Genomic DNA, 25,705 nt, shown 5'->3' with positions numbered 1-25,705 from the left:
TTGGCTTGGATGAAGTAGTGACTACGTGTGTACAACATAATGGTTTATTTGTAATGCAAAAGGACAGTGGTTGGTCATCAAAAACATACCGTACAGTATTAGAAATACAAAACATCTCAGTCATATATTAAAAACAATCCACCTGTGCCAAAGTACCAGTCAGGCTCAGGAAGCCTGTAGTATGCTGCTTGTTTTGGGGCTTGATTGTCGGGCTTTAAGGCAGTTGATGCAGCTTTTACGAGGTCCACTGAGAATTTGTGCAGATCTCAGGATGGGTATAGAAACTTCCCGTTAGACAGCTCCTGTATACTTGTCTGCTAGATGAAAGCAAAACTCCTTTTTGTGGCAGCTTTGGGCAGTGGGGTTGCTCTGGCTTGTTCTCATGACCAAAGCAGATGAAGCAAAGAGCAGCACTGTATGCACTGCAGGGGGGCAGTTAACAGCACTGGGTGCTGAAATCGAACGTTGGGCTATGCTGTGCAGCACGGTGCTGCTGTACTGCCACTCTCAGCTGGCCCAGCCTTGTCCGATGATCTGAATGCTTTACTGAGCTGCCTGTTCTTACTTTTTTTCTTTCTGTTTGCAGAACTAGCCAAGCCAGCTGGGAGGCCATGGCCAACAGAATTCCTTGTGGAGGCTGCAAGAAACCTGGAATTTGTTGTCGTTGCGTTGTTGCATCTGGCCTTCCAGAAGATCTTCCCATTTGGCTGCTGGAGTCAGGTAGCAAGAATCAGGTCTTGTGGTGGTTCTTAGAAGCTGGTGACAGTTCTGTGGTTACTTCCTACCTTTGTCTACTCCTCCTTTGTCTGCTGTTTTATAGAACCAAGTAAAATGAAGGGGATGAGGAAGAAAGCTCCACAGACAGTGAAGCAAACCTCTGCCCCTGCCAGCCAGTAGACTGAAAAGGAAACAAATTTGGTTCTTTAGCACAGTTGTCCTTGCATATAAGTGAGCAGGCAGGCATAGCTCCTGCTCTCAATAACATACAGATACAAAGGGAGAACACAGATGTTGGTACAGTTAAAATCACTGTATTTTTACTGTATATCCTTGCACATGTTATAAGCAGGAGGTGGCTGATAGCATTGCTGGTAGTTGTTGTCTTCCAAGGAAACTGCATGTTAAAGGTGGTTATTTTACATGGGACATGTTGTTCATTGTTTCCAGTATAGAAACTGGGGAAGTTCCTATTCGCTTATCCCACTTTGGTCACTTGGAAACCCTCTTTGCCCCAGCACTCTCTCCATGGCTGCTCATGCAAAATGCACGGAAATCTAATGCTGGGGGGCACCAAGGGCAGTACATGTGCTGCACTCCGGAGCTGTTCTGCCATTTTAGTTTTGCTGTAAAGTCCAAAGCTAGTCTTCTCCTTCCCAGACGTTCCATGCACACAGTACCCTTGCTCAGGCATGGGGCAGTTGTTTGTGCCAGCGTGAGCCAGTTTGGCCTTTGAGTGCACTGAGGAAATGGGTGCTGGCTGTGCTCAGAGTTAACTTTGCTCAGAGTTCAGGCTCTGGCGCGCTGCATGGCTGCTTCCCATGAGGGCCACTGGGCAGGGCACGGTCACTGCCCCGAGCACCAGCATCAGCCTTGTGGGGCTGCTTTAGTCTGGTTTAGGAGTTGCAGGTGCTTTTAACACAGGAGAGTTTTTAACACAGGAGAGTTTGCAGATTGACTCTCCTTGCCTAATTCGTACAACAGGGGGATGGAGCTTTGTGAGCTGTTAGAGCAAAGGAGCCCTTGATTGATCTCACTGACTTGTTTTGCCAGAGCCAGCCCCAACACTGAGCTGGCCCCGCACAGTAGGCTGGGTTTGTTGCCAAAAAGGCTGAAAATAAGCCCAGAAAGGATAAGAGCTGCTGGTCAGCTGCTGGCTCCCGCTGTGTGCTGGGGTGTTCCTCTGCCTGTGCAGCCATGTACTGGGGTGGGTTAGTTTGCTGCTGCTGAGATGCCTAAAGAACCAGGCGCTATATTTGGCATGGTGTTACCTCTGCTTCTATGAACCTTTCAGTTCATCCAGGAGGCTCCTGTTGATGCTAACTGGGCTCTCGCCCTGCCCTGGCTCTTTCTGTGCAGCTCTTGGGGCCATCTCCTGCAAAGACAGCTGGGGGCTGGGGTTTCCCTTCCTTCCTGATCTCTTCCTCCCCCCCCCTCACTCACCTGTGGCTGACAGGATCGGGCCCAGGGCCCTGGCCAGAGCCCCCAGGCTCCTCAGGATCCCCATCACTCTTCCTTTTTGGCCCGCAGAACCTGTGAAGGCAGAGAGTCATTAACCAGGCTGCAGCTTTGTTCTGCCTCGGGCAGGGACAGCCTGAAGGGCAGGGCACTGCTGGGGTTCTTGGAGCTGGTTCTTTTGGCCATACTGCTGCCCACGTGTCTTCCCCTCCTCTCATTTCACACTCCCTGCCCCAGCTGTAGTGTTTTTTTTTTTTTTTTCCTCCTGCAACAAGGTAAACGTGACTGCATCTTTAAACACTCTTCAGAACTTGTCGAGCATGCTTGTCCATGGACAACACCAGCTCACCCCCCCCCCCACACACCAAACAACACATAACAAAGACCAAAAAAACTCAGAAAAAGGCTAAAGCTTTACCATGTATCAAAGAGCTAAGTCTCCTTCCCTAGATTTTAAAGTAGTTAATTTTTTTTCTGTTGAGGCACAGGCATGTAAAATGTAGGTGCATGGATGCAAGTTTAAGTAAGAGCCACATAAAAGTGCTGGTTAAAAGGAAAGCCCTACTTGTTCCCCCCAGCAAGTACTGTAGTGCTTGCAGCCTTGGTAATGAACCAAAGCTAAAGAAGGAGCTGGCTTCCATGGATAGCAGTTCAGCTACATCTGCCTTACAGGGTTACGTAGCAACCAGCACCACATCCAGCTCTTTTCTAAGGAACCAGGAAGAAATGATTTCACTGCTGGCAGATGGCTGGTGGCTCCTTCTGAGACCCAGGCTCTTCCTTGCTCAGTGGTTTGTGCTCTTTGCCCAGGAGCCTCATTTTTTACCTCCTGTTCTTGATCCTCTTAACCATGACCAGCATGCTGGTTGGTTCAAGGTGACCCAGCACATTGGAACAAACAAGGTTACACAGTGCAAAATTAGTGTGCTAACGATGCTCCCTGGGCAGAGACGGGCTGTCAGACTGCTAGCTCTGAAAGGATTTATTAGGAAGAACTGATGGTTTTCAGAACCAGGTACTGTCAGGTCTGGGCTTTCCTGTACTTCAGTGTGGGATGCTTTGGAAGTTCTCAGGGTTGGGGTATTGTCTTCCTACCCCCAGCGGTCCCATCTGGCTTTCGTTCAGTAAAAAGAAAGAGGCAGTATAGACAAGCTGCAGCCAAAGTGCCTAGACCAGCATTCAGACCTGAGGCAGCCCAAAGACCCAGATGTTCCTCCTGATGCATCACCAAACGTGAGGTCACGCCTGCATTCAAGCCAAGTGCATACAAAGTCACTTATGTGCCTCCTCCAAGCAAGGACACTCACCATAGCCTGATACCACTGCAGACAAACATGGGATAACAATGGCAGCAGCTGGAAAAACACACAAAAGAGACTGTCAATGACCAGCAGTGAGTTCAGCTGGAAGAGTAATCATGAAAAACATGTGGCCTGAACTCGTTACTGCTGCAGAGAAGTATGCTGAGCTCTGGGGCACTGCACCAACAATGAATCATACGATTTAATCCAGTCCACTAACAAAAACACCCCCTCGAAGCCAACCTGCACGAAGGCCCCGGAGCCACGAGTGCTCTGAGCAGGTGTTTGCCATTAGTGCCGCTTGTTCCAGGGGCTGGTAGTGCAGATCAGCACAGGGGCAGCTTTGCAGAGAAAGGGGAAGGGAATCACTCACTTTTCCACTGGACAATGGGATGCTGTACACAGAACCACGTTGCCCCCCATGCACAAGGCTTTACTCATAGATGAAAGAGGCAGCTTGAGAAATAAGACAGTTAAGTCCAGCAAGAGGTTACAACATTTTTTTTAAACAAGCCAAGAGCTGTTCAGCAATCACTGCCCTCTTACCGCACCAGGGACCTTTTCTGCCAAGAGGGAAGTGCTTTTAGCATGCAAAGCAGAATCTTTTCTGGGAAGGGAAGGATGACTGGAGAGCAGGAATGAGGGATTGGGTGCCTTAACTGCAGGCAACATAATTTCTTGGGGAGGGGGAGGGAGAGGGTGGGAAAAGAGGTCTTTCCCGAGGCAGGGAAGAGACAGTGTCTTCCACCCAGGTATGTGGACTGGGAGGATGAGGCTTTCTAACTTAGAAGCACAGTACGACAAAATGAATACCACCTCTCACGCCTCCTCAGCGAGTGGCTTTCAAAAGCAGCTACTAAACAGATGCGTTTTGTGGTTGGGAGTTTACTCTTAAATCAATCTGCATCACGCAAAAGAGAAGTCTCCTTTCATAATTAGCCTTATTTGAAGCTTCTGAACAGTAGCAGCATTGGGAATATCTGAAATCTTTTCTCAGATAGACACTTTGGTATTGCCCCATCTCTGATGAATCCAAGTTCATTCATAATTGTTTCTCAGAATAATGGCTTGTCAGAGTACCGTTTATGTAAGCAGTTATACATCTCTGAAAACCATCTGCACTCAGCAAAAGCGACGGGGAGTTGATCTCCCTCCCTGAACGAGAAGCCTGCAATGCGAGAGCAGGACAGTGTCCGGCCAGCACAGCCCCCAGCCACGACGTTCAGGACAAGGCTGATCTGCCCTCGCTCTTGCTCAGCCTGAATCTTGCTCCAGCCCCCACCTTAACATGGTGCAGCTCTCGTCAGCCTGTTGCCTAAGAAATAATGCAGCCACCTTTGAAATAAAAAGAAATGCTGTCTCTCTTCCTGAGATGAGCTATTCAGTGAATATTTTGCTTCTAAGGTCTGGTGATGGGGGAAAAAAAAAACAACACAAGCTCTGCAGTGAGATGGGACAACAGGAGCACTGGGGACGCTTCCAAATATCACCATGGCAACTTCCTTGGATACAAACAACACGAGGAAGCAACAGACACTGTGCCTTCCAGGTTGTATAAACAGAAACATCAACTTCTGCTACTAACACCTTGAAATCAGAAGTGTCTCTTTCTTAATAAATAAATACACGAAGACAAATTACATGTGCATAGAATTCAGGGCGTTTTGACTAGCTCACCAAAGGAGTACAGCAACAGTCCAACACTCAGCAGGGTCACATTTGCAGCCCATCCAATTAACAGGAAAGCTGGAATCAGCAACATAATAGCCTGCAAAAGTGAATGAGTCACAGTTACATTTAAGCCATGCTTGTTAAAGCCGCACTCCAGGTGTCCTGCCAGGTCTTTTCCCCTGATGGAATTACACTTAATCCAGGGTGTCCTTTCCTCCCAAGCAGACATTGCAAATTCAGCTGGATGGCCACACATAAGCACAGTTCACTTCTCTGTTCTCTCCGTGCCACATGACTGCAGACCACATACGCACTGGAGTCACCTATAACACAGGCTCTATCCCACAGCTGATCTCCCACAGTTGAGGAAAACATTGTTTTTGCAGTTCTCTCACATGATCTGCTTTCTTTTCTGCCTCATTCTGTGCTGAACTGTCCAGAAATTCCTCTCTTTATCTTGTGAGCTAGCACAAGAGATCAAAAAGCTTGCGTGCTACAGCTCCTCTAATTTTTCGCAGCAGCACTGGCTGATTCTAAGGACTGTGTCAAACCCTCTTGAGCTTTTGGAGCCCGTCTTTTTGGAGCCAAGAAATAAAAATGGGGGAATGGCATTTGGAAATTGATTCACTAGGAAAAACAAAACAAAGCAAAAAGGTTATTCCTCTGTTTGAAGGAGCTGGCTTTCATTACCCCTGTGATCTCTCCCTCACACACTGTATTTTTTTTTTCAGTGAAAACTGATCAGTTAAGACCTGCTTCAGGGTTTTAATTCCACTCCCACAAAATGCCTCATTTTGAAAACTCAGTGATTAATGAGACACTGTAACCACTGTGCTAAGAGAAGCCACATTTGCCATACGATCCAGATCCATAAACAAATCACCAGAATCACCACAACGAAAGGAGTTCCCACAAAAGCCACTCAAGCCACACGCATCTGCAGAAAGCGTGCCCAGGGGCCTGCAGGTTTTGGCATGGAGCACGTGGGTGTTTATGACAAGCAACTGGCCAGCTAAACTAAATGAGTGTTTCACAGTAACTACACTTCCCGGGGCAGGAAAGAGGAAAGAACGTAGAAATCTGCAGGGTGAACCACAGTTTGCATAAACTGCAGTGCAGTGACAGCAAACACTGGCAGAGAATATGGCAGAAGATGATGCAGAGAATAGAGCAGTACTAGTGCAGCAGTGTGTTTTCTTAGGGAAATGCTTCCCCTGTGATGCAACAAGTACATCATTAGCTTTTGCCTGCCAGGGAGCAGGGTGGGGATGATTCCCCTAGCAGAGATAACTTTTGAGAAAAGCCGAGTCAGTTCACCTGGCTGCAGTGCGATTTGCCACTGTTGAAATCACACTGGCCTCAGAATAATGCATAATAAATTGGTGGAGGCTTTAGCTGTCCAAGCAGACATGTTACCAAGCAGCAACAGAAGTTCAGAAATGCTGGAAACCTGCTGTCTTTAGTTCCACACACAAATGTAAGTGACAACACACATCTACTTGTCCCACAGCCATATAAGCTGCATGAGCATCTCAGTGCATATCATCTCAGTGCAGTACCATCATCTCTAAGGTGAAAGAGCCAAACAGAACAAAGAAATGCACACTTCTGTCAGAGAAACTTCTGCCTGTATATTGGTACATGCTGTTGTAATATGGAAGACCACAAGTTGTAGGCTAGAGGAAGAATTCTGTTTACCCCTGCCCACCACTGAAATGACACCGACAGAATTTTCTTTTGATCTGACAAGTGCAGCTATAGCCTCCAACCACACCGTTCATTGCTCTTTAGACTGAAGATTAATATATCAGATTTACGGGGGGAAAAAAAAAAAAAATTATATATATATTTTTACCCTTTTTACAGCTCTGATTTCATTTCCTGGCTTGATTCGGCGAGCATAACCTCCCTGGATCACAGCCATTGTTATTCCAATAAAGAAAAACATCTTGCCCTGCTGCATGCTATAAGGGAGGCAAAAACACAGGTTACAAAGTCATGAACAGAGCATTTCACCCTGGGATGCGCAGGTCCAGTGTAGACCCTTTCCTGAACAAGAGAGAAAATGCCTTTAGATGCTCATATGAACAGCCCAAGTTCTTAATACGCAGACATTAATTTCGACAACAGGCAAAAAGATGAACCTATTGCTTAGAGATGGGGTGGCTGCTGGCAAATACTGCAGTGGTCTCTAGACTGCTGTGATTAGCTGAGTTGTTACTAGGGTGGCCCACAAAGAGCCCACACGTTAACCTCGTGCCGTGGCAAATCTCTGCCCTACATGCAGCTGTTGGTTTCCGAGGAATGGTCACAGGCACGGTGGTGATGAGGCACTGCACTGTGAAGCTTGCACTCCTTCCACCCTGAAATATTTCTTCAAGTGTCCCTTTCACTAGATTACAATCTACTGGATTATGTGGATGTTCTCAGCTAGTTCTCACCTCTGTAACAAGCTTGTTTGTCACATGGCATAAAGTATCTCACTACGTGGCTATCCTGAAAGGACTGTGCAGAAGCAGGCTTAATGCACTAAAAGACCTTTCCTTGTTGCACATACATTAGTTAAGCCACAAACTGTAATGAAAGACAGAAATGCAGAGATGAGACAAAATCCTGAGAATCACTGAAAGGAAAGGATGCACATACAGAATCAAGCTGCAAGATCATGTTCCTGGCTGGGAATCTTCCTATGAGCTGGCAGGAAAAATATTTCAAACTGAGCTTCTTTTAGTGGATTCTGTTCTTTCTGCTCTAGTGGTTGACTAGAGGAAATCAAACTCTCTGATGTAATGACTACATCGTATGCAGTGCAATCACATGGCTATCCCTCAATCCTTTGCCTTTTTTTTTTTTTTTGGGGGGGGGGGGCCTCACAATTTGTCCTGATACTGAAGAACTCTTCTGGGGAAGAAAAGATTTTATGCTAGTCAATCAATACAACTAGCCCAGCTACAGATATTTCAGAAGCTTTAGTTTAATCTTGTGCATTGCTTTTCTTCAGGTCTTAGAAGGCTTGCATTCAATGAGTATTTCCTGGCGTGATAAGCGGTGTGCCTATTTTTTCTTAAATTCTTCCCACAAAGCCCAAGCGTAAATGAATGCAGTGGCTGTTCTCTGACTCTTACTAACTGATGTTTGTAGTAGTCTTCAAGCCTGTTTCAAGCCTTTCTTGAAAATAAAAGACCTTAAATTAAGCTTTTGGAAAATAGCCTAGATAAAATACATGACGTGTCTTTTAAGCATGCTGTACCTGCTGAACTGGAATCTCTGGTGAGTAAGAAAACTCAGCGTATACTCCAAACCAGAAAACAGGAAGAGGTACAGGAAATAAACCACGCCCAGCATTTTCAGATTCTGAAGATCTAAACAAACAAAACACCACAAAAAAAGGGGGGTGGGGGAAGAGAGAAATATGGTGGTGTTTTTTGAGCACCGCTTTAAAATATAACAGCAACAGTTATATAATAGCAATAGTTACAGTTGACATCAAATAACTGTACAGGGAAAAGGTCTTTCCTCGGATGCTCATTTTAAATGCCCCCACAAGACATGCCATGAAATGGATTCTGCTCATTACCTTCCCTCTAGTGAGAAAAGAGCCCAAAAGACTGATCTCTCCCTGTGTCTCTGTGCTCTCACTCATCCAGTCCAGTCCCTATTCCTCACATTTGCACACTCTGACTTCTTTATTTTTCATCAGTACCTGTATTCAGTCTCATACCTTGCAATGTTGCTTTCAGGTCTATATTGGCTAAAATACAGCATCCCTTCTTCTAAGCCATCTATGGTCTTTGATAGATAGTCTTACTTGCTTTTCTGTGAATGCAGTGTTTAACATGTTTTCTCATGAGGCAAGTATTACTCCTTTCCTGATGCAGCAGCGAGGATGATCAGTTGGTGGACCTGACAAACGTTGATTTATTTTCTATGGCTTAAATAATTTAATGTAGTGAAATGTCCAGCTCAAACCCTACATCTCCAAATCCTGAAACAAGAAATAAAATTCCAGTCTAGAATTTCTTGTTTTGCAGCTTGGACCCGCACATTAACATGTCCCTTACTTACACCTTGAGCTGACTTTTTAAATCACTTCCTGCAGCCTACCCAAGCTGCAGCCAGTGCCTGAAGAATAAGCGAGTAGCAAGTCAGAAATCCTCAAAACACTAATCTCTAAAACCTCTTTTTTTTTGGAATACAAGGGTCAGCATAAGTTCATAAATCAATAGGGTGGGTTTTAAAAGAGTTAGAGTACTGCTTCCAAAAGGGTGTGACTAAAGTCTGCACTTAGAAACCATCCCCACATACAAAAGACATAATGTAATACAGAAAGCAGGTTAACACTTACTCTTCTCTGAAGGGGATTCCTTTCCTCGGGTGACTGCAGAGAACTGAAATAAAGCCAAAGGACTGAGCAAGTCAACGGCTGCCTGAAATCCAGATGTCACAGAGGAGACCTGATGACAGAAAGAGGTTTATTTTAAAAAAAAAAAAAAAAAAGATGTGATTCCTACTGCAAGAAAATGACAGCAACAGTCAGAAGTGCTTCAATACCTACAAAAATTACCTGAGATGAAACAAGGCTTTGGGGTCTGAGCAACCCCCAGTAACATCCCAGACTTCCTGAACTGGCTCCAAGACTGAAACTAGAAGGTAAAGCACTGAAAGCAGTTTCCACTGAAAACAGATTCCTTCCTGGGTTGCTTAAAAAGCAGAAGCAGCTCATTCTGCACAGACTGAAGTTTGGCTCCCTTTTTGCATCATCCCTCCTGTCCAATGAACATTTACTGGGCAAATAATGGCACACCTGCCTGCAGCCCCATGGAAAGCTGGGGATTTGCGTGTGTGCTACCGGTCTGAGAGCAGTAGGTGTAGCAGCACATCAGGTGACAGTCTGGTGTGGTACTGGTGCTTCTTTTAGCCAGCCAGTGACACCTCCTGGGGAAGCAATGGAAAATACAATTTCTAGAGAGATTCCTTAGAGAGATTTCTGGAGAGATTCTACACACCCACACTGTGTGGCTTTTTTAAGGGGAAAATTTACTTTGTAGCACTTCTGGTCCTCCCACTCCACGCATCTCAACCTAATTACGCATCTAGTGACAGCATCCCTGCTCTGCATCACCAGGAGCTTAGGAGATGCTTTTCCATACATCTGTAGAGAATTAAATTTTCAAAACTTTTTTTTTCCCAAATTATTATTATTCTAAAATATGAAAAGCATATAGATAGATAGATAGATATATACACTGTGTAAATTATTAAGGAAACATTTCAAATTAGGAGAATTTAGGCTGTCCCTTTGCAAGACAGTCACAGGAAGATAGAGACTCAAGAATCCTAAATAATCACATTTAGCATTTAATGCCCTCAAAGCACTGCACAGGCTTTATCTGATGTGCTTCCTCCTCATCCCAGCTGTGGAGGGAGGAAGCTGCTGCCCCCTTCAATGCTGAGATTAAACGGTAAATACCAGCAGAACCTAACTTCAGCACACGCCTTGAGGTTATGTATGAACTGAGTTTAAAAAAAAGCTGTAAACAAGTCCACCTTTAAAATGGTATTAACACAACCTGGCTTGTTTTGACAGTCTTCTGAGCATCCAACAGCCCAGCTCTGGAGTCTGTTGGTCTCACACCATCAGTCAGATCAATATACCAGGCTGTTTTACATAAAGCCATGAGGCTGCTGATCCACATAAAACAAATTGGGCTATTTGTTTCCCCTTCCACTGCGTGTATTACAGAGGGTAAAAAGACACTCCCAAGAAGAAGTTTCCTCGTGCTTTTATAAGGTCTGTAAGAGGATTTCCTGAAGCTGGCTCATAGCAATCCTGCATTTGTTGGCATGATGGTGTTTGTAGTGCAGCACACAGAAACTGGTAACAAGCAGCTCTCTTCAAGAATGTCTGCGAGTAATAAAAAAATCTGCAGTTTGTACCTGTTTTGAGTTATTGTTCATGTCAGACAGGGTGCCAAGCTGCTTTTGTACTATAAGGCTGATCTTATTTACACATAAATACACATATTTATAAGGCTGATTTTATTTATATAGAAATATATATTTTTTTCTTTTAAATTCTCCTACCTTTGCCCTAGAAGCAAGGATATAGAAATGACTGATTGTTCTAACTGTATTAGAACTGATGAAAGCATTTCACCACCCTCAAAAGCACACACTGCCCATTTCAGGGAACTTCACCAGCTGTGTGGAGTTTAGATCCTCTTCAGGTTCAAAATCTACAATGTCTTGTGTTTAATCCTTTGTGCTTATGAGTTGTTATTCAAAAATTGCTCAATTTCACTTCATAATCACCCAAAGCACCTCGAACATCAGACATTTCCCACAGTGTCTGTTTCCTGTTTTCCTCTAATGCAGAGAGATTAAGTAACAAGCCTTGATGTCACAGAGTCTGTCCAAACCAGGAATGCAGCCTAGGCCTTCTGAGCTCCAGCACCAACACTCAAATCAGACCACCAGAGAAACAAGTTGCAAGACCCTCCCTTCAGCAAGCCAGCTTGATCGTAGCAAGATCAGCTAAAAATTGACTCAAAAGCTCTTAGGGGGACCAGACTCTACTAAACACGCTTCTATTTCCCCCCTTCTACCAAGCAGATCACAGCAGGAGCTGTTTTGGCAACTCACATAAGACCAGTGTCTCTGACAGGTGAAAGGTAAAATGATCCCGTCACTCTTCACCTGAAAAACTTAGGGAAGAGTTGAAAAAAGGGGGGAAAAGGGTAGCAAAAACTCTGTTATCTTTAGATGAAAACTCATCCTTGCACGCCATGACCTCCTTCACCTTCCCTTTTCTACAAGTCAATTCCAACATAAATGAACATAACACTTGTGCTTCTCTCAGGTCTCCTGGACTCAACGATCCCCATGGGTCCCTTCCAACTCAGAATATTCTATGGCTCTCCAATGAAAAGGAAGACCGATAGAGAAACATGAATATCATGAGAACACGGTGTATTTCAAAGAACCAGATGTCCGATCCTGCTTCCTACCAGTTATCATTACCATTTCCCCTTTTCACAGTTACGTCCTTTGCACCGTGATACCGCAGCAGCCCTTGCTCCAGCTCAGCCTGCACACCTGCCCCTACCCGGTCATCTGAGGCCAATGAAACTGCTCCTCTTCCACTCCAAGTTGGAGGGGTTACCCAAAAACCAAGCAAAGCAGCCTCACAAGAGCAGTTGCAAATACCCTCGACTACACAAACTGCACGGGTCCACTACCCAAAGGCAGCTGGAAGGAAACAGCACAAACGCACTGATGCTGATCCCAATCATAAGCTCCAAAGCCAAAAAAATCATCCTCTCATCAGCAATTAAACAACTTGTGTGCTTAACATCACCTCATGCAACACCTACTGCTGCAGGAAGGCAGAGTCCCCCAGAGCAGGGAGAGAGTGTTCGTTTTCTTATCACAGATCAGTCACATTGACGAGCACAGATTAGCTTATCAGAAGAACTCCCAAGAGGATAATGAAAGGGGGAGGGCATTGGTCAGGGATCGTACAGGAAGGCACCAGAGCCATTTATCCCTCCACAGCAAAGGTGGAATTGTTTTCAGAATACAGATTCACCCTGCAGCACTTCCTTACATAAACACGTTGCCATCACCCCAGAGTGCAGCTCTAACCAGGGACAGGATTTTATCTGGAATGCTTAGAAGCAGCCAAATAGGAAAGAGGAACAGATGACACATACCAGAGCTGTAAAAAAATACAAAATAAAAAATAAAATAAAGCTGTAGTGTTTGGGAATACACATAAGCAACCAATTTCACATCTGACACACCCTGCTGGGAGACACTCAAGGAAGGTCTGAAGCTCTGCCCGATCAGGAGCATTGCAGACAAGTTTCCTGAACAGCATTTCCCCGTGTCAGCTAGATTTGGCTGTCCAGAGACCGAGCATGATTCAACGTCTGAGTGCTGCTTAGAGGCAAGGGACAACAAGGAAGATCCAATCCAGCTGAAAACCTGAAATCAAATGTTTCATCCAGATACCTAGGATGGAATTCAGGCTCTCCCACACCACCAGTCTTACAAGAGACTTTTTATCAGATATAAACATCTTGGACTATGTCTGATTGCACAATATTAAATCATGATGCTAATACATGTTCTGCTCCACAAATCCTAACAGTTACTAGGTTTTATGACATGTAGACATTTTCTCTCTGAGCTGTGCTGTCTTTCACAGATCTAAGAGTCATCACTACTTTGGTGTTCAAAATAATCAGGCACAGACAAGATAGCAGTTAAAAAATACTCCGACATATACTGGCTAACTGGAAGAAAATCCACAGCCTCTGATGGATGTGCTTTTATGATTGGCTAAAATTCCTCTCTGGGGAGTCAAAATGATCATAGCTGAAAATTCACCCTCTCCCTCCCAGGTTGCCATTAGTTTGTGAGAAATTCACACTTAACACACCAAAGGCAGCAATTCATCACCATGCTAGCTATGAACAGTTCTCACGCTACACTGGGCGAGGAGGTGGGACCATCATACAAACACCTTGATATCAGCCTGCATAGTATGAAATCCTGGTCCCAGGAATGAGCTAAATTCATGAGATATTGGCTCAGCCCCTTCTTCAATATTTCCAGTATTTCAACAGCTGTCAAATCCTGTTCTTGCAAGGAAGACAGACCTTCAGACTGAGAGCTCATTTACCCGTTTCTCTTTGGGAAGTGTCTCCGGAAGCAGGAGGAAGATGAAAATTAAATCAGCCACAGCAAACATGAGCGCTAACAATGCCGAACGACGATAGAAGACTTCTCCTTTCTCTGGCTCCATGGCTAGGTAAGCTCCAATCATGGGACCCAGGGTAAAACCAAGGGAGAAGGCAACACCAATCATTGCCTGCAACAACACAAATGCACATTGACACATAGTTTTAGCCACCAGTGTGTTCAGGTTGCTCAGTTCTAAACCAGTTAGGATTCCCTGGCATTTGCCTTAAAGAAATGCAGACACATACACAACATAACCAAAGAGCACTGAGTGTGAGAAACATGTTATTTCCAAATATCCCATTTCATTTTCTGCCTAGCCAGCAAAGCAGCAGTGACAAACTGCAACATGGTGAAGGGATATCTGAGGGATACCGTACCTTATATGATGATGAGTGAAAGGAGGTTGGGAAGGGGAATAACAACTCTCACCTCAGGGACTGTTCAGCCAGCAGATCCATCAGCCACGGAATAAACTTTTGAAGTGTGATGTCTATAGCTTCTAAATTGCTTTGGTAATTTCAGTATTAAGGAAGATATTTCTGATAGAGCAAACAGGCTGAGAGGCTTTCCAGAACAACCTGAATGCAGTGCAGGTACTAAAGAGGATTTATTAACTTACTGTGAAACCAGCACACAGGAAAAGGGGTAGAACCTACACAGGATAGATGTGAGTTTAACAGAACATGGATTTGAATAATCTATCTCAGTCAGGTTGCTTAACAATACAACAGTGCAGGATCTGGCTCATTCTCTTTTAGAATCATTCAAATACATACTCATACAGGAAGGACCCAAAACTGTGCCATCCCAGAACACAATCCTCCTGCTTTTCAGTCTATTTGCCTTCACCTGTAGTACTAAACTAAAGGAGGCCAGGGCACAGTCAGATGTCCCGACTCACCCCCATCTCCAGCCCTGTTTCAGCCTGCCCAAGCAGCATTCTCACAGACAATGCCCCAGCACACTTTGGGAACAGCATCAGTCAGGACCCTTCCCAGAAAGCAGAATGAACATGCCCACTCTGCTTTGGAAAATACGAGGGAGTTAAGCTGTATGGATGTGAGCCCAAGCTACTTGCTCTCAAGCCCAAAAATAAGCTATGACCCATTTTATTTCCTCGTGCTGTATGGCTATCCTCCTCCAGAAATATATCTTGTCTCACCAGGATTGTAATAAATTGTTTGGAAAATTCATTAGCTATCACTGAAATCCCCTCCCAAGACGCAGCTGTCCTGCACGGTGGTTTATAACACTCTGCTAATAGAAGTTTGGGCCCCCAAGGCTTTTTTAAGATAAAAGATGTAACTGGCAATCCACAGGCAAAGCTCAGCCTGCAGGGTGTTTCCATCTGGTCCGCTGCCTTTTGGAAGAGAAAAGGGCAGCTGTTCAGCCCACTTGCTGCTCAGTCAGCCAAAGCCACATCCATCACCTGCTGAGCTCAGATCCTGTAGGCACTGCATCATCCAGGGCAGGCAGAGGCATGCTGGGCACTGCTGCTGCACTGCCATGGCTTGGAAAGGTGAGAAAAACAGGTTGTCCTATAAGCGAGCTCCAGTTACCAAAACTGGGCCGTTCTGAGATAAAAGATCTTTCAGTTTCTCAGCTATTATCATCAGGATTAAAGTTAGCAGCAGGAGGAACGGTTTTACCACTTAGGCAGGTAGCTTTTCAACCTCTAGGACATCTGCATTTCACTTGGAGGTGAAAGCCACTGACAAGTAGTGTGAGAGCTTGCCAGCAAAGCCATCTGGCACATTTTCAAAAGCAAGGCAGTATAGAAGGTCATGTTTTCACTTGATCAATGAACACGCTGCTGAGGAAAATATTCAGAGCACCTGAAATCAGTTAAAAGTTAGCCAGGAAACCCAAACATCTATCCCACAGGTATAACTCACCATGCCCTTGCTCCGTGCTTTTGGAGAATGCAAGTCAGCAATTACAGCTGTGGAGAGGCTGACGTTCCCTTTGCTTATTCCACCTATGATCCTGGAGAGGAGAAAAACACCGAAGGACCTAGAGGTAGCCCATAGTGCGTAAGATGCCATCAAACCCATCTGCAGAATAAATAAATGGTTCTTTATGAGGGGCAGGAAAGTTTTTCTTATTTCTGCTCATTTTGCTGCTAAATATTTGATTTTCTTTTTCCATTCTTCAACAGCTGCTCCAAAAACTATGCAACAGAAATGCCTGAATATAGTGATACTGTGCTGTGTCCTGGACAGTGATATAAAAAAAAGTAGAACCAAATCCCTAAGAACTTCACATAAATGAAGTAGTGAGACTCCTAATAAAATAAAAAGAGTAAGAAAAGCTCAAAGGGAACTAAATCAGCCCTGGGCACATAACCACTTTTGTACATCCTGCTCCACTTGTTTCCAACAGAATTTTGAGTTAAAAATAAGAAGAATTCACACTTCTAGCCCCTTAATTTCATAATCAATCATAAGCACACATATATTTAGTTCACTTTCCACAGCCCAACAGAATAGCAGGCTTTGTACATCATTCGCTGCCAAGTTCCACCATACTTCCACTACTTCTGTAATTAGAACCCCATACTCTGACTAGAAACAGAGAAAACTTCTCGGGGAATGTTCATTTTTATAATAAATCCATCTTTCTTTCACTGCTACATAGCAATGTCTAACCAACAAATGCCAGGCTCTGTGAAATAGGTCCTGAAGTGATCAGCACTCATCAGGCACTTGGGGAACTAAAATTTACAGGGATTAAACATTTTTGAACTGTGCGTCTGAAGTCAGGCTCTCATACACAGGGATGAGGGACTTTGGAAAATTCCAACTAGGCATTTTGGTGCCTTCTATGCACAATTATGGAACCTCAGCTTAAGCACTTTGTTTTGGAAGTATAGCCAAGTGATTTGGCAAGAAGAAGCCCACAACCATCAGACCTGGAACACTCAATTTCCCAGCCCTTTGTGCCAATCACAAGACCGTAGTGCCTTCGACTGTGTAGTGAGGTGACATGACTGAAGTCAGCACGAGACATACCACTGTCAGCAAGATGACGGGCCTTCTGCCCCAGCAGTCTGACACAGCACCAGTGAGGGGAGAGGAGAAGAACTGCAGGATGGAAAACATTGAGCCGATCAGACCTAAAAAACAAAAACAACATAAACATGCATAGATATCATTACATTTGCTGCTTTCATCTTAAATACAAAGCCAACCTGTTCCAGACCTATCAGTCTCTTAGGTCTGTTAAAAACACACAAATGTAAAGTAACAGCGATAACAGCTTGTCTCTGCAACCAAGCCACCCTCAAAACACTGATCTTCCATGGCTATTTGACTGAGGAGGCAAATGCACAGACAGGCCAGAGCAAAAGGGATAAGCTGGATGGGTTGCTGGTTCCTTCACTGGTGAGAGGCCATTTGAAATGCACTGGTCCTAGTGGTATGTAGTCAGTTTGGGAAATGCTGGAGAACCTGCAAACATTTTTTGTTCCTAAAGCAGAGGTAATACAGCCTCAAACAGTCACAGTTCTTTTAAGAATTTTTTGATCGTTTGAACCTGATTCTGTCAAATCTAATTAGCTTTTCTTTCCTTCTTATCATGGAAAGAAGGACACAAGCACTGCTGTTCGTGAGGTGCACTAAGAGGTAGGAGTGATTCCAACAGACTCCAAGAGTCTTTTGAAATCTGCCTCCAGCTTCTGTGATGTTTAATTCCTCTTTTCTCTTGCCATCTCTAGCTTCACACGCTCATTAGTTTGCACTACACTCTCAATGAGCAGGCAGAAAAATGTCTTACTGTCACAGTTTTTCCTCTACAGGAAAAACTGGGTTATACATCTCAGATCATTCAGTTATTAAAGCTAAAAAAGGCTGAGGAGAGAGAGACCAGAAGTACTGCTCCCATCGACTTTAAGGGAGGCAGAATATTGATGCCAAACACCTTGGGGGGAAAAGTTCCTTATGGTAGCTCAAAAGCCCCCAAAAGCTGGTCCAGTTAAACATTGGTGTCCTCAGGGCCTCGACATGGACAGGAAAGGTTTCTGCCCTGCACAGGCAGCAGTCTAAGCAAAGATGAGGGACAGCAGAAAATATCCTGCACTGGCCTCTGCTTAACATCACAAGTGTAATGAACCTTCCCATGATAACCATTTAAGGTGCAACCAGAAAAGACGGACTGAGTCAGCAGTTGACCACAGATAAGATGGTTTGTCCATCCTCCTGGGCTCCTGCAGCCTTGGTCAGCTCTCCAGTGAGTTAACTCCACTCAACCTGGCAGAAAGCTAATCTAGGAAAAAGAAAAAGTGTTCTGCTGGTTTAGGAAATGAGGTGGATCAATAAGAGAAGCTGTCATCAAAGCAGGCAGAAGAGATGGAGTGAAATGTGGCAGATATCAGGTCAATGCAGTCACCTCTACATCCTCGCTGCCTGTGGATGTCAGGTGATTAGTGAACATCCCATCATTGCTCTGTACTGCTCCTAAACACTTTTCTCCAAGAGAGAAAGCAGCAAGGGACACCAGGTTCCTTCCTGAGCCAGTTTATTTGCATGTTCCCCATTACACATTATATTTTCTTCAAAGAGCAAAAGGGTCAGGTGGGCCCCTCTGGAAGGAGCAGGGAGATTTCTCCTTCCCTTTGAAAGCAACTGAGCCAAACCAAGGGATACAGCGCTCCCAGGGGTACAGGACACAGCAAGAAAAAGGAAAGGCAACAAGTTAGATGCGACTGGGAGCTCCCTGCACCATGTTTGAACACATTCTGAGACTGTGAGGAGCAAGGAGGAGCCTTGGAGCCAGGTCCCAAAGGAGACAGAAAGTGATTTCTGAGGGATTAAGGAAAACTGTTTCCTACCACTCAAAGCCAGTAATCCGACTGAAAATGAGCATTGGATTTCCTGCACTGCTCCTACAGGAGCTCACCCACATCAGTGTTCTAGTGACAGCAAATGCTTCTTGACCCTACAAGTCAGCAGCTCTACTGCGTTTAATAGGACTAATGAGATTTAGAAGCAGTGCTGCACTCTAGCTGCCTGGGGGAGGTGGGAACTGAACTCACGAGCTCCTAATTCCAGCGTTCCCTACTGACTGGTCTCCAGTCACGTGCAGATCAATTGTGAGGGAAGAAGAATTTCTGTGACCGGGCAGGGTAGAGCACAGCAGGCTCCTGACCCTCAGCTGGCAGTCTGACAATAAGGAACAGCAGGTGTGCATTTCTGAAGAACACATTAGGATAATTCAGGTTAAAATGGACCTCTGGAAGGCACCTACTCCAACCTCCTGCTCATAGGGTCAACTCTGAGGTCTGACCAGCAAACAGTCAGGGTTTCATCCAGTCAGAGGCTGAAAACCTCTGAGAACGGAGACTACAAAACCTCTTATGCTCTTTGTATGTTTTTTATTTTTTGTCAGTTTTCTCATCACTCCTCACAACATTGCAAATAACTTGAAAGCAACGCAGATTTCATTTCACCTGTTTAAATTCCGTACCTCCAAACAAGACACTGTTGTATTTCCGCTCGGGAGGCATCCCGACCATCTCTGCAAACCAGTCCACGCCACGTTGCAACGACAAATAGAATCCATCCTGCAAAACAGAGGGATGGGAAATAGAAGCAGGAAGAAAGTTTCTCTGCTTTATTTTCAAAGACAGCACCAGAGCTTAGCGAACTAGATGCGACATAAGATGATTCCTTCTCTCCTTCTCCCCCCATCAAAAATTTCACAGAATCACAGAATGCTTTGGATTGGAAGGGACCTTAAAGATCATCTAGTTCCAAGCCCCATTTCCTGGTTGACCAGTTATCATTGGCTAAAAATAGCTTAAACTGGGAATGCTAACAAGCAACAGTAATGGGGTAAACGTGTTTGGGTGGGTGGATGTCTGGATTAGATCTTTTTAAAACTATCAGGCCTGCTACTTGCTAAAACCAAGACTGAACAACAGTGGCACCTCCCGCATCCTTCAGTTAATAAAGCAACCTGAGAGACACTCCATCCAACGTATAGATCATTTAGACTGGGAGAGCCAGGGGCCTGTAGCTCCAGAAAAGAAGAGGTGGCGAGAAAAATAATAGCTCCAGAGAGGAGGGGGACTTGAAAAGAAGGGGGCCCTTAAAAAAGGGTGAAGATCCTGGCTATGGGAAGTACTTTGGAAGTAAAAGATTCTGGAGGTCAGAGTCCATGGTTAGGGTTAGAGGCAGAGTAGCAGAAAAGACAAAGCCTACAGCTGCAGTTGGAGGTGGGCTGGAAAGGGGTTTTCACATTGAGGTGTGGGCTGAAAAAAATAATTCTCCCCTGACAACAACTTCATCTTGTCTGGTAATGCTGGAGCATGGCAACTGTGAGCAGCTGCACAGCTGGGAACCACCCTGACCTTCTGCCCTGTGTTCCCAGAGCAGCAGCCACCTCCCTGCTAAGAATGGAAGTTGCAACCTGGTGAACGTGATGCTGGGGGTGGGAGCAAACAGAATGTCCAAAGAGGGAGACCCCACAACCTCTCTGTGGGGCCTGTGCCAGGGCTCCATCACCTGCACAGCACAGAAGGGCTTCCTGAGGGGCAGAGGGAACCTCCTGTGCTCCAGTTTGTGCCTGGGTTTGTTCCTCCCCAGGTACAGGACTTCGCACCTCTCCTTGCTGAACTTCATGAGATCCTTGTCAGCTCACCCCTGCAGCCTGTCCAACAAACCCAGCCCTCAGCTATCTCTGGGGAATGAGTAATGAACACCCCTGAGGGATTTTTTTGCTGGTACCACTGCCCTCAGCAGCCAGATGATAAGGGATAGATTTTGCACACAATTTCCATTTAGAGCACAAAATGCATTTAGGCATCAGTGTCTAGCTCTTTGTTTATCAAGACTGGGGGAATCTAAGTTATCAGCTAGATACAGAAGCATATTTTTCTTCAGCCAGATCTTCTGTATCCAAGTTTTCGGAACTAAACCTCAGCTTCACAAAGCAACATGCACATCATATGTGAAAGCATCTTGTAGAGATGAAAGCAACTGCAGCAAATGATCAAATAAAAAGGAAGAGACAGGGCCTGCAGAAGGTAAGTACAAGGAACAGCCCCTAGGAAATAACTGAATTTTCCCCCAGAACAAATCCCTCACTTTAATAGCAAGAGGGAGGAATCTTGTATAAGATTCACAAAAAATAAAATAAAAAAAAAATCACTCTTCAAACAGTTTAAATGGGCTAGATATTATTATTCTGCCTACAACTATTTGAGCTGCCCCAAGACAAGGGAGTTTTCTTCCACCCTCCCCTAAATATCTCATACCTGACATTTCCAGCAGGCTGACCTCCTCTGCTACGTACCTCGGTCCGGCTGTAATAATCAAGGATGGAAGGAAACAGCGGCAAGATGAGAGCGAATCCCAACAAGTCGATGAACAGTGCCAGGAAGACGATTGTAATAACACGATTGCTGTTCTGCTCTGGCTTGTCATTGATGGAGCTGCTGCTGGTTTCTCCTTCTCTCAGAGCCATGTTCACAAGTGCTTTGATTCTAAAAAATGACATTTATAGCCAGTTAACAGGAAGAATTTTGCAGGCCTTTCATAAGGGTATCTTGCTGATTCTTCTCACTTCCTGCAGACCTCAGAGCAGTAAGTGTAAGCTATGGCTTCATTAAGTTACCTCATTTTCCAAGGCAAGACGACTCAACTCTCTGTTCTTGGTTCTTAGCTCAACACCAAGTTTGCTCTCATAAAAAACAGGCAATGAGGGCAATAAGATTACAAACCCTGTTACAGGGGAATCCCAGATAAAGCACAGAACTAAGAAGCACTTAAAATTTGTTAATATGCAAGAAAACTTTCCCAAAATGTTTTCAATACAGTATTACTGTAAAACAGATAAGAAAGGGTGCTCATTTTGATTGTCCACATTCAAGTAACGAGGAGATTATTTATACCTTCAATGTATAATGTAAATTATTACAGCAATATCACTTTAAAAATAATATTTAAAAAAAGGTGAACTATATGACTCTTGCTGGAATGCTGCCCTCAGGATAAATCCTGGAGGGCAATAGCAACTCCAGAACAAAATCCTGAAACTTGATTATTACTATTTTTTTCAATTTGTGGCTGGCAGCCACTGATAAGGTTTATGAGTTGGGGCATCGAATGACTGAAGCAGCATTTTAGTTTGTCTGAAATATCAGAACTGTTATGAGGGATGCTTTCTTTGATAATTTTTCAAAACTGTCTTAAAGACCTTAACAAGGATGCAGGCCGTATCACATTCAGTATTTAACAAACAAAGAAGTCAGTTGACATTCTGCAAAACTTCCATTTCAACAGATATTAAAAAAAAGGAGCAAAACACAAACCATGAATCTGCAAACTTCAGGTTTGTAAAACATTTTATCTCAGCCATAAAACAATGAAATCCTTTCCACTGCAAAAATCCCTGAACATTTGTTACACTAAAAGAATAAAAATGGAAACAGAACTTCATCCAACTGAAAGTCATTCAATAACAAAATATTCATCGACTTTAATAAATCAGGACTGAAAACAGGACTAATTTTTTTTTAATATAAATTCTGTACTAGGCATGACATACCATATTACACACACAAGGCACTGTGCATGTAAAATCATACCACTCTAACTGAAGATCATAATACTTTGTTATGCTATGCTATAAATTGCTTTGTTATGCCAAGCTATAAATATTTTCATGACATTTCTCTACTTGTGGATTCAGTTTACTTGTGCTGAAGCAGCATGGAAGTTCAAACACGATGAGGTAACCATGGAAGGGGGCCACCTGCAACCCATTTATTAAACTGTTGGCATTATGCTTTTAAATCTGCCAGAGAACAGAAGGGTTTGGTTATGTTGAGGAGCCTTTTATTTAAAATGGTGTGTCCTCACCACTACAAATATTTAGCATTTTTTGTTTACCCAAAGGATATAAGAGTATCTGGAACCCAGAGCAGCCATTTATTTAGACAAGAAGTGCCTGGCCCTGGGTCTATCTAGCCACGCGTTTAGGGATGGGTTCATTATGGAAGTTTCTATCCTGTTTCTCTCACAATTTGGGTTTTGTACCAAGATAAACTTTACTCCAGGATTACTTACACAGGGCAACATCCTTTACAACTCACTCTCACTGCCATTTCAGCTAGCATGTGGCTTGAACCTCTTGATGTTAGCACTGACCTTTCAGCTAGCTCCAGTTTTGGCAATGGGGTTGCAGTTTCCCTTATGCAACTTCCCAAAGCACTACATGTTTCTGCCTTTGTGCTCCATCGGTTTTGTTGTTCAAACCTCTCCATATTTTTTCGTTAGGCAGGAAACCACAAAACATTTTATAGACCCTGGCACCCTGTCAGCAAAAACAAAACGCTTCACCTCCACCACGACATCTGAGTTCTGTGGGACACGGTTTAAGCGGGGGGAAGTTTTTGGGTTTGGGGAAGTTGTTCCTTTGGACATTAAGTGTCCCTGACCCCCTCGGCTCTGCCTCTCAGCGATTCCAGGCCCTTGGCCCGCTGGCTCCTGCCCTGGCCCTGTGATGACTCCAGGCATCGCTGCGCCTCTCGGGAAGCGCTGAGCAGCCCTGCCCTGCCCCACGAGCAGGGATGTGGGCTCTGGCAGCAGGGCGAGCTTCATCCTTCTGGTGTTTTCTTACTGCTGCTTCCTCCTTCTGAAACTGCCTAGGTCTGGCTTCACCTGCTTAAGCCTTGGGAAGGCTTCTCTGGCTCATTAACAAAGTCCCGAATCGGGTTAAGTGCTGGATTTTCAACCAGGAAATAATAATAATAATAATAAATAAATAAAAAAAAAATCAAATCTCAGAGAGGAAAGGGGGGCCTGCGAGAGAGAAAGGGGGGCGGCCGGGCAGGGCTGCGGCGGCTGAGGGCGAGGACCCGCCGTCCCTCCCCTCCTCCTCCTCGGCGGAGCCCCTGGCACCCGCACCCCGCTGAGGCGAAGCCATGCCGGGCTCTGCCCGCCCCCCTGCCCTCCTCCCTCCGTCCTTCCCTCCCGTGCCGCCGGCAGGGCCGGCCCGGCGCCGGGCCACCTACCGCTCCTCACGGGGGGGAGCCCTCCAGGACCCGTCCCCTGGGGATGCTGCGGGGTCGCGGCTCCTGCCGGGCTCTCCCCGGCGCCCCGGCGGCCTTCCTCTTCCGGCAGGGGATGGAGCCGCTCCCGAGGCCCCGCAGCGGGCGCCGCCGAGGAGGGAGCCCGCCTCCGGCCGCTCGCCGCCCGCCTCCCGCCTCCCGCCGCCCCGCTGAGGGGACCCGAGGGGCCGCCGCCATCTCCCTCGCAGCTGAGGGGAGGCGAAGGGGGGCTGCCTGCCAACATCGAGGAGGGCTCCTGGCCGCGGTGGTGCTGAGGAGCAGCACTTGAAGAGGCTCTTTGACAGACACAGAATAATAAAAGACTGCCCCAGCTCTAGTAAATTACGAGTTTAGCACTTAGGGATGTCTCGTATCACACACTATAGCAGTTCTTTCTCGTATCAAAAAGATATTTTTTTAGTGAGAATCATAGAACCATTAAGGTTAGAAAGCTCATCTGGTGCAACCATCCCCCTGCTACCAGTATCACCCACTAAATCATGTCCTTAAGCACCACATCCAACCTTTCCTTAAACACCCCCAGGGATGGTGACACCACCACCTCTCTGAGCAACCCTTTCCAACGCCTGACTGCTCTTCATGAGAAGAAATATCTCCTCATTTCCAACCTAAACCTCCCCTGGTGCAACTTAAGGCCATTCTCTCTAGTCCTATCACTAGTTACCTATGAGAAGAGGCCGACCCCCAGCTCCCCACAGCTTCCTTTCAGGTAGCTGTAGAGAGCAATGAGGTCTCCCCTGAGCCTCCTCTTCACCAGACTAAACAACCCCAGTTCTCTCAGCCGCTCCTCACAGGACTTGTGCTCCAGGCCTTTCACCAGCTTCCTAGCCCTGCTCTGGACATGTTCCAGGGCCTCAATGTCCTTCTTGTACTGAGAGGCCCAAAGCTGATCACAGTACTCGAGGCCTCACCAGAGCAGAGTACAGGGGGATGATCCCCTCCCTGGTCCTGCTGGCTACACTATCCCTGATACAAACCAGGATGCCGTTGGCCTTCTTGGCCACCTGGGCACACTGCCAACTCATGTTTGGATGCATGGTATAGCGCTGCATGGCACTGTTGTGGCCAAAGTGCAGGACCCAGCATTTAGCCATGTTGAACCTCTTCCCGTTAGCCTCTGCCCAATGACCCATCCTGTCCAGGTCCCTCTGCAGGGCCTTCCTACCCTCCAGCAGATCAACACTTCCCCCCAACTTGGTGTCATCTCCAAACCTACTGAGGGTGCACTCCGTTCCCTTGTCCAAATCATCAATGAAGATACTAAAAAGAACACACTCGTTTAAGAAGCAAGGAACGTTATTTCATTAGTTGCTACATAGCCATGTTGCACAGCGGTGGTTAATCGTGGCTTTGATAAACCCAAATTTTCTGGTATCTGCCTAACAGAAAAAAGTAGCTGCAAAGTTCAGTTCCTTTTTGAAAAGAGCTGTTCCTCAAACAAACTGCTCCTTTAAAACACGAAGACTTTGAACACAGAGAATGTGAACAAATTAGGTATCAATACTACTGTCTAACACTGTGTCTGGTGTCCAACCTGCCTACATAGAATGTGTGTATATGGTTATAAGCGGACTGAAAGCATCCAGCTTCATAGTTTTAAGTACTTAATAATTTAAAGCAAATTAGTACAGGTTTTGAAAGGCCTTCTTGTTCCCTTCCAGGCAATACAGTCTGGATGGTGGTGTGGACTTAGTAACACACACGTGAGGACCTCACGCTCGATGACGTGTCTCTCACG

At 45.4% G+C, this 25,705-nt stretch overlaps 1 protein-coding gene across 1 annotated transcript; it reads right to left on the bottom strand.

Moving 5' to 3' along the window:
* Window positions 1-30: 30 nt before the first annotated feature.
* Window positions 31-24,079, bottom strand: MFSD10 (major facilitator superfamily domain containing 10). The gene is made up of 13 exons (XM_035325728.1): window positions 23,911-24,079; window positions 21,189-21,378; window positions 19,359-19,455; window positions 16,907-17,010; window positions 15,791-15,949; window positions 13,834-14,022; window positions 9,493-9,601; window positions 8,398-8,509; window positions 7,003-7,111; window positions 5,154-5,244; window positions 3,483-3,530; window positions 2,161-2,250; window positions 31-898 (listed from the first exon to the last, which is right to left on the bottom strand). Exons 2-13 carry the CDS (start codon window positions 21,357-21,359, stop codon window positions 792-794), a joined length of 1,386 nt encoding a protein of 461 aa, XP_035181619.1. The 5' UTR covers window positions 21,360-21,378; window positions 23,911-24,079; the 3' UTR covers window positions 31-791.
* Between the last annotated feature and the right edge of the window lie 1,626 nt (window positions 24,080-25,705).

The sequence above is a fragment of the Oxyura jamaicensis genome, chromosome 4, assembly GCF_011077185.1.
Source record: "Oxyura jamaicensis isolate SHBP4307 breed ruddy duck chromosome 4, BPBGC_Ojam_1.0, whole genome shotgun sequence".
NCBI classification, from domain to species: Eukaryota; Metazoa; Chordata; class Aves; order Anseriformes; family Anatidae; genus Oxyura; species Oxyura jamaicensis.
Note: the sequence above shows the minus strand (reverse complement) of the source record. Positions and strands in the feature narration are given on the sequence as shown.

Excerpts from the sequence above, each read along its gene's own strand:
- MFSD10 (XM_035325728.1), bottom strand. The coding sequence starts at position 21,359 with ATGGCTCTGAGAGAAGGAGAAACCAGCAGCAGCTCCATCAATGACAAG. Across the intron at positions 9,602-13,833 it reads CACTTCCCAAAGAGAAACGG|GTCTCCTCTGTGACATCTGG; the intron begins GTAAATGAGCTC and ends TTCTGTCATCAG. Across the intron at positions 5,245-7,002 it reads AAATCAGAGCTGTAAAAAGG|GCTATTATGTTGCTGATTCC; the intron begins GTAAAAATATAT and ends TCACTTTTGCAG.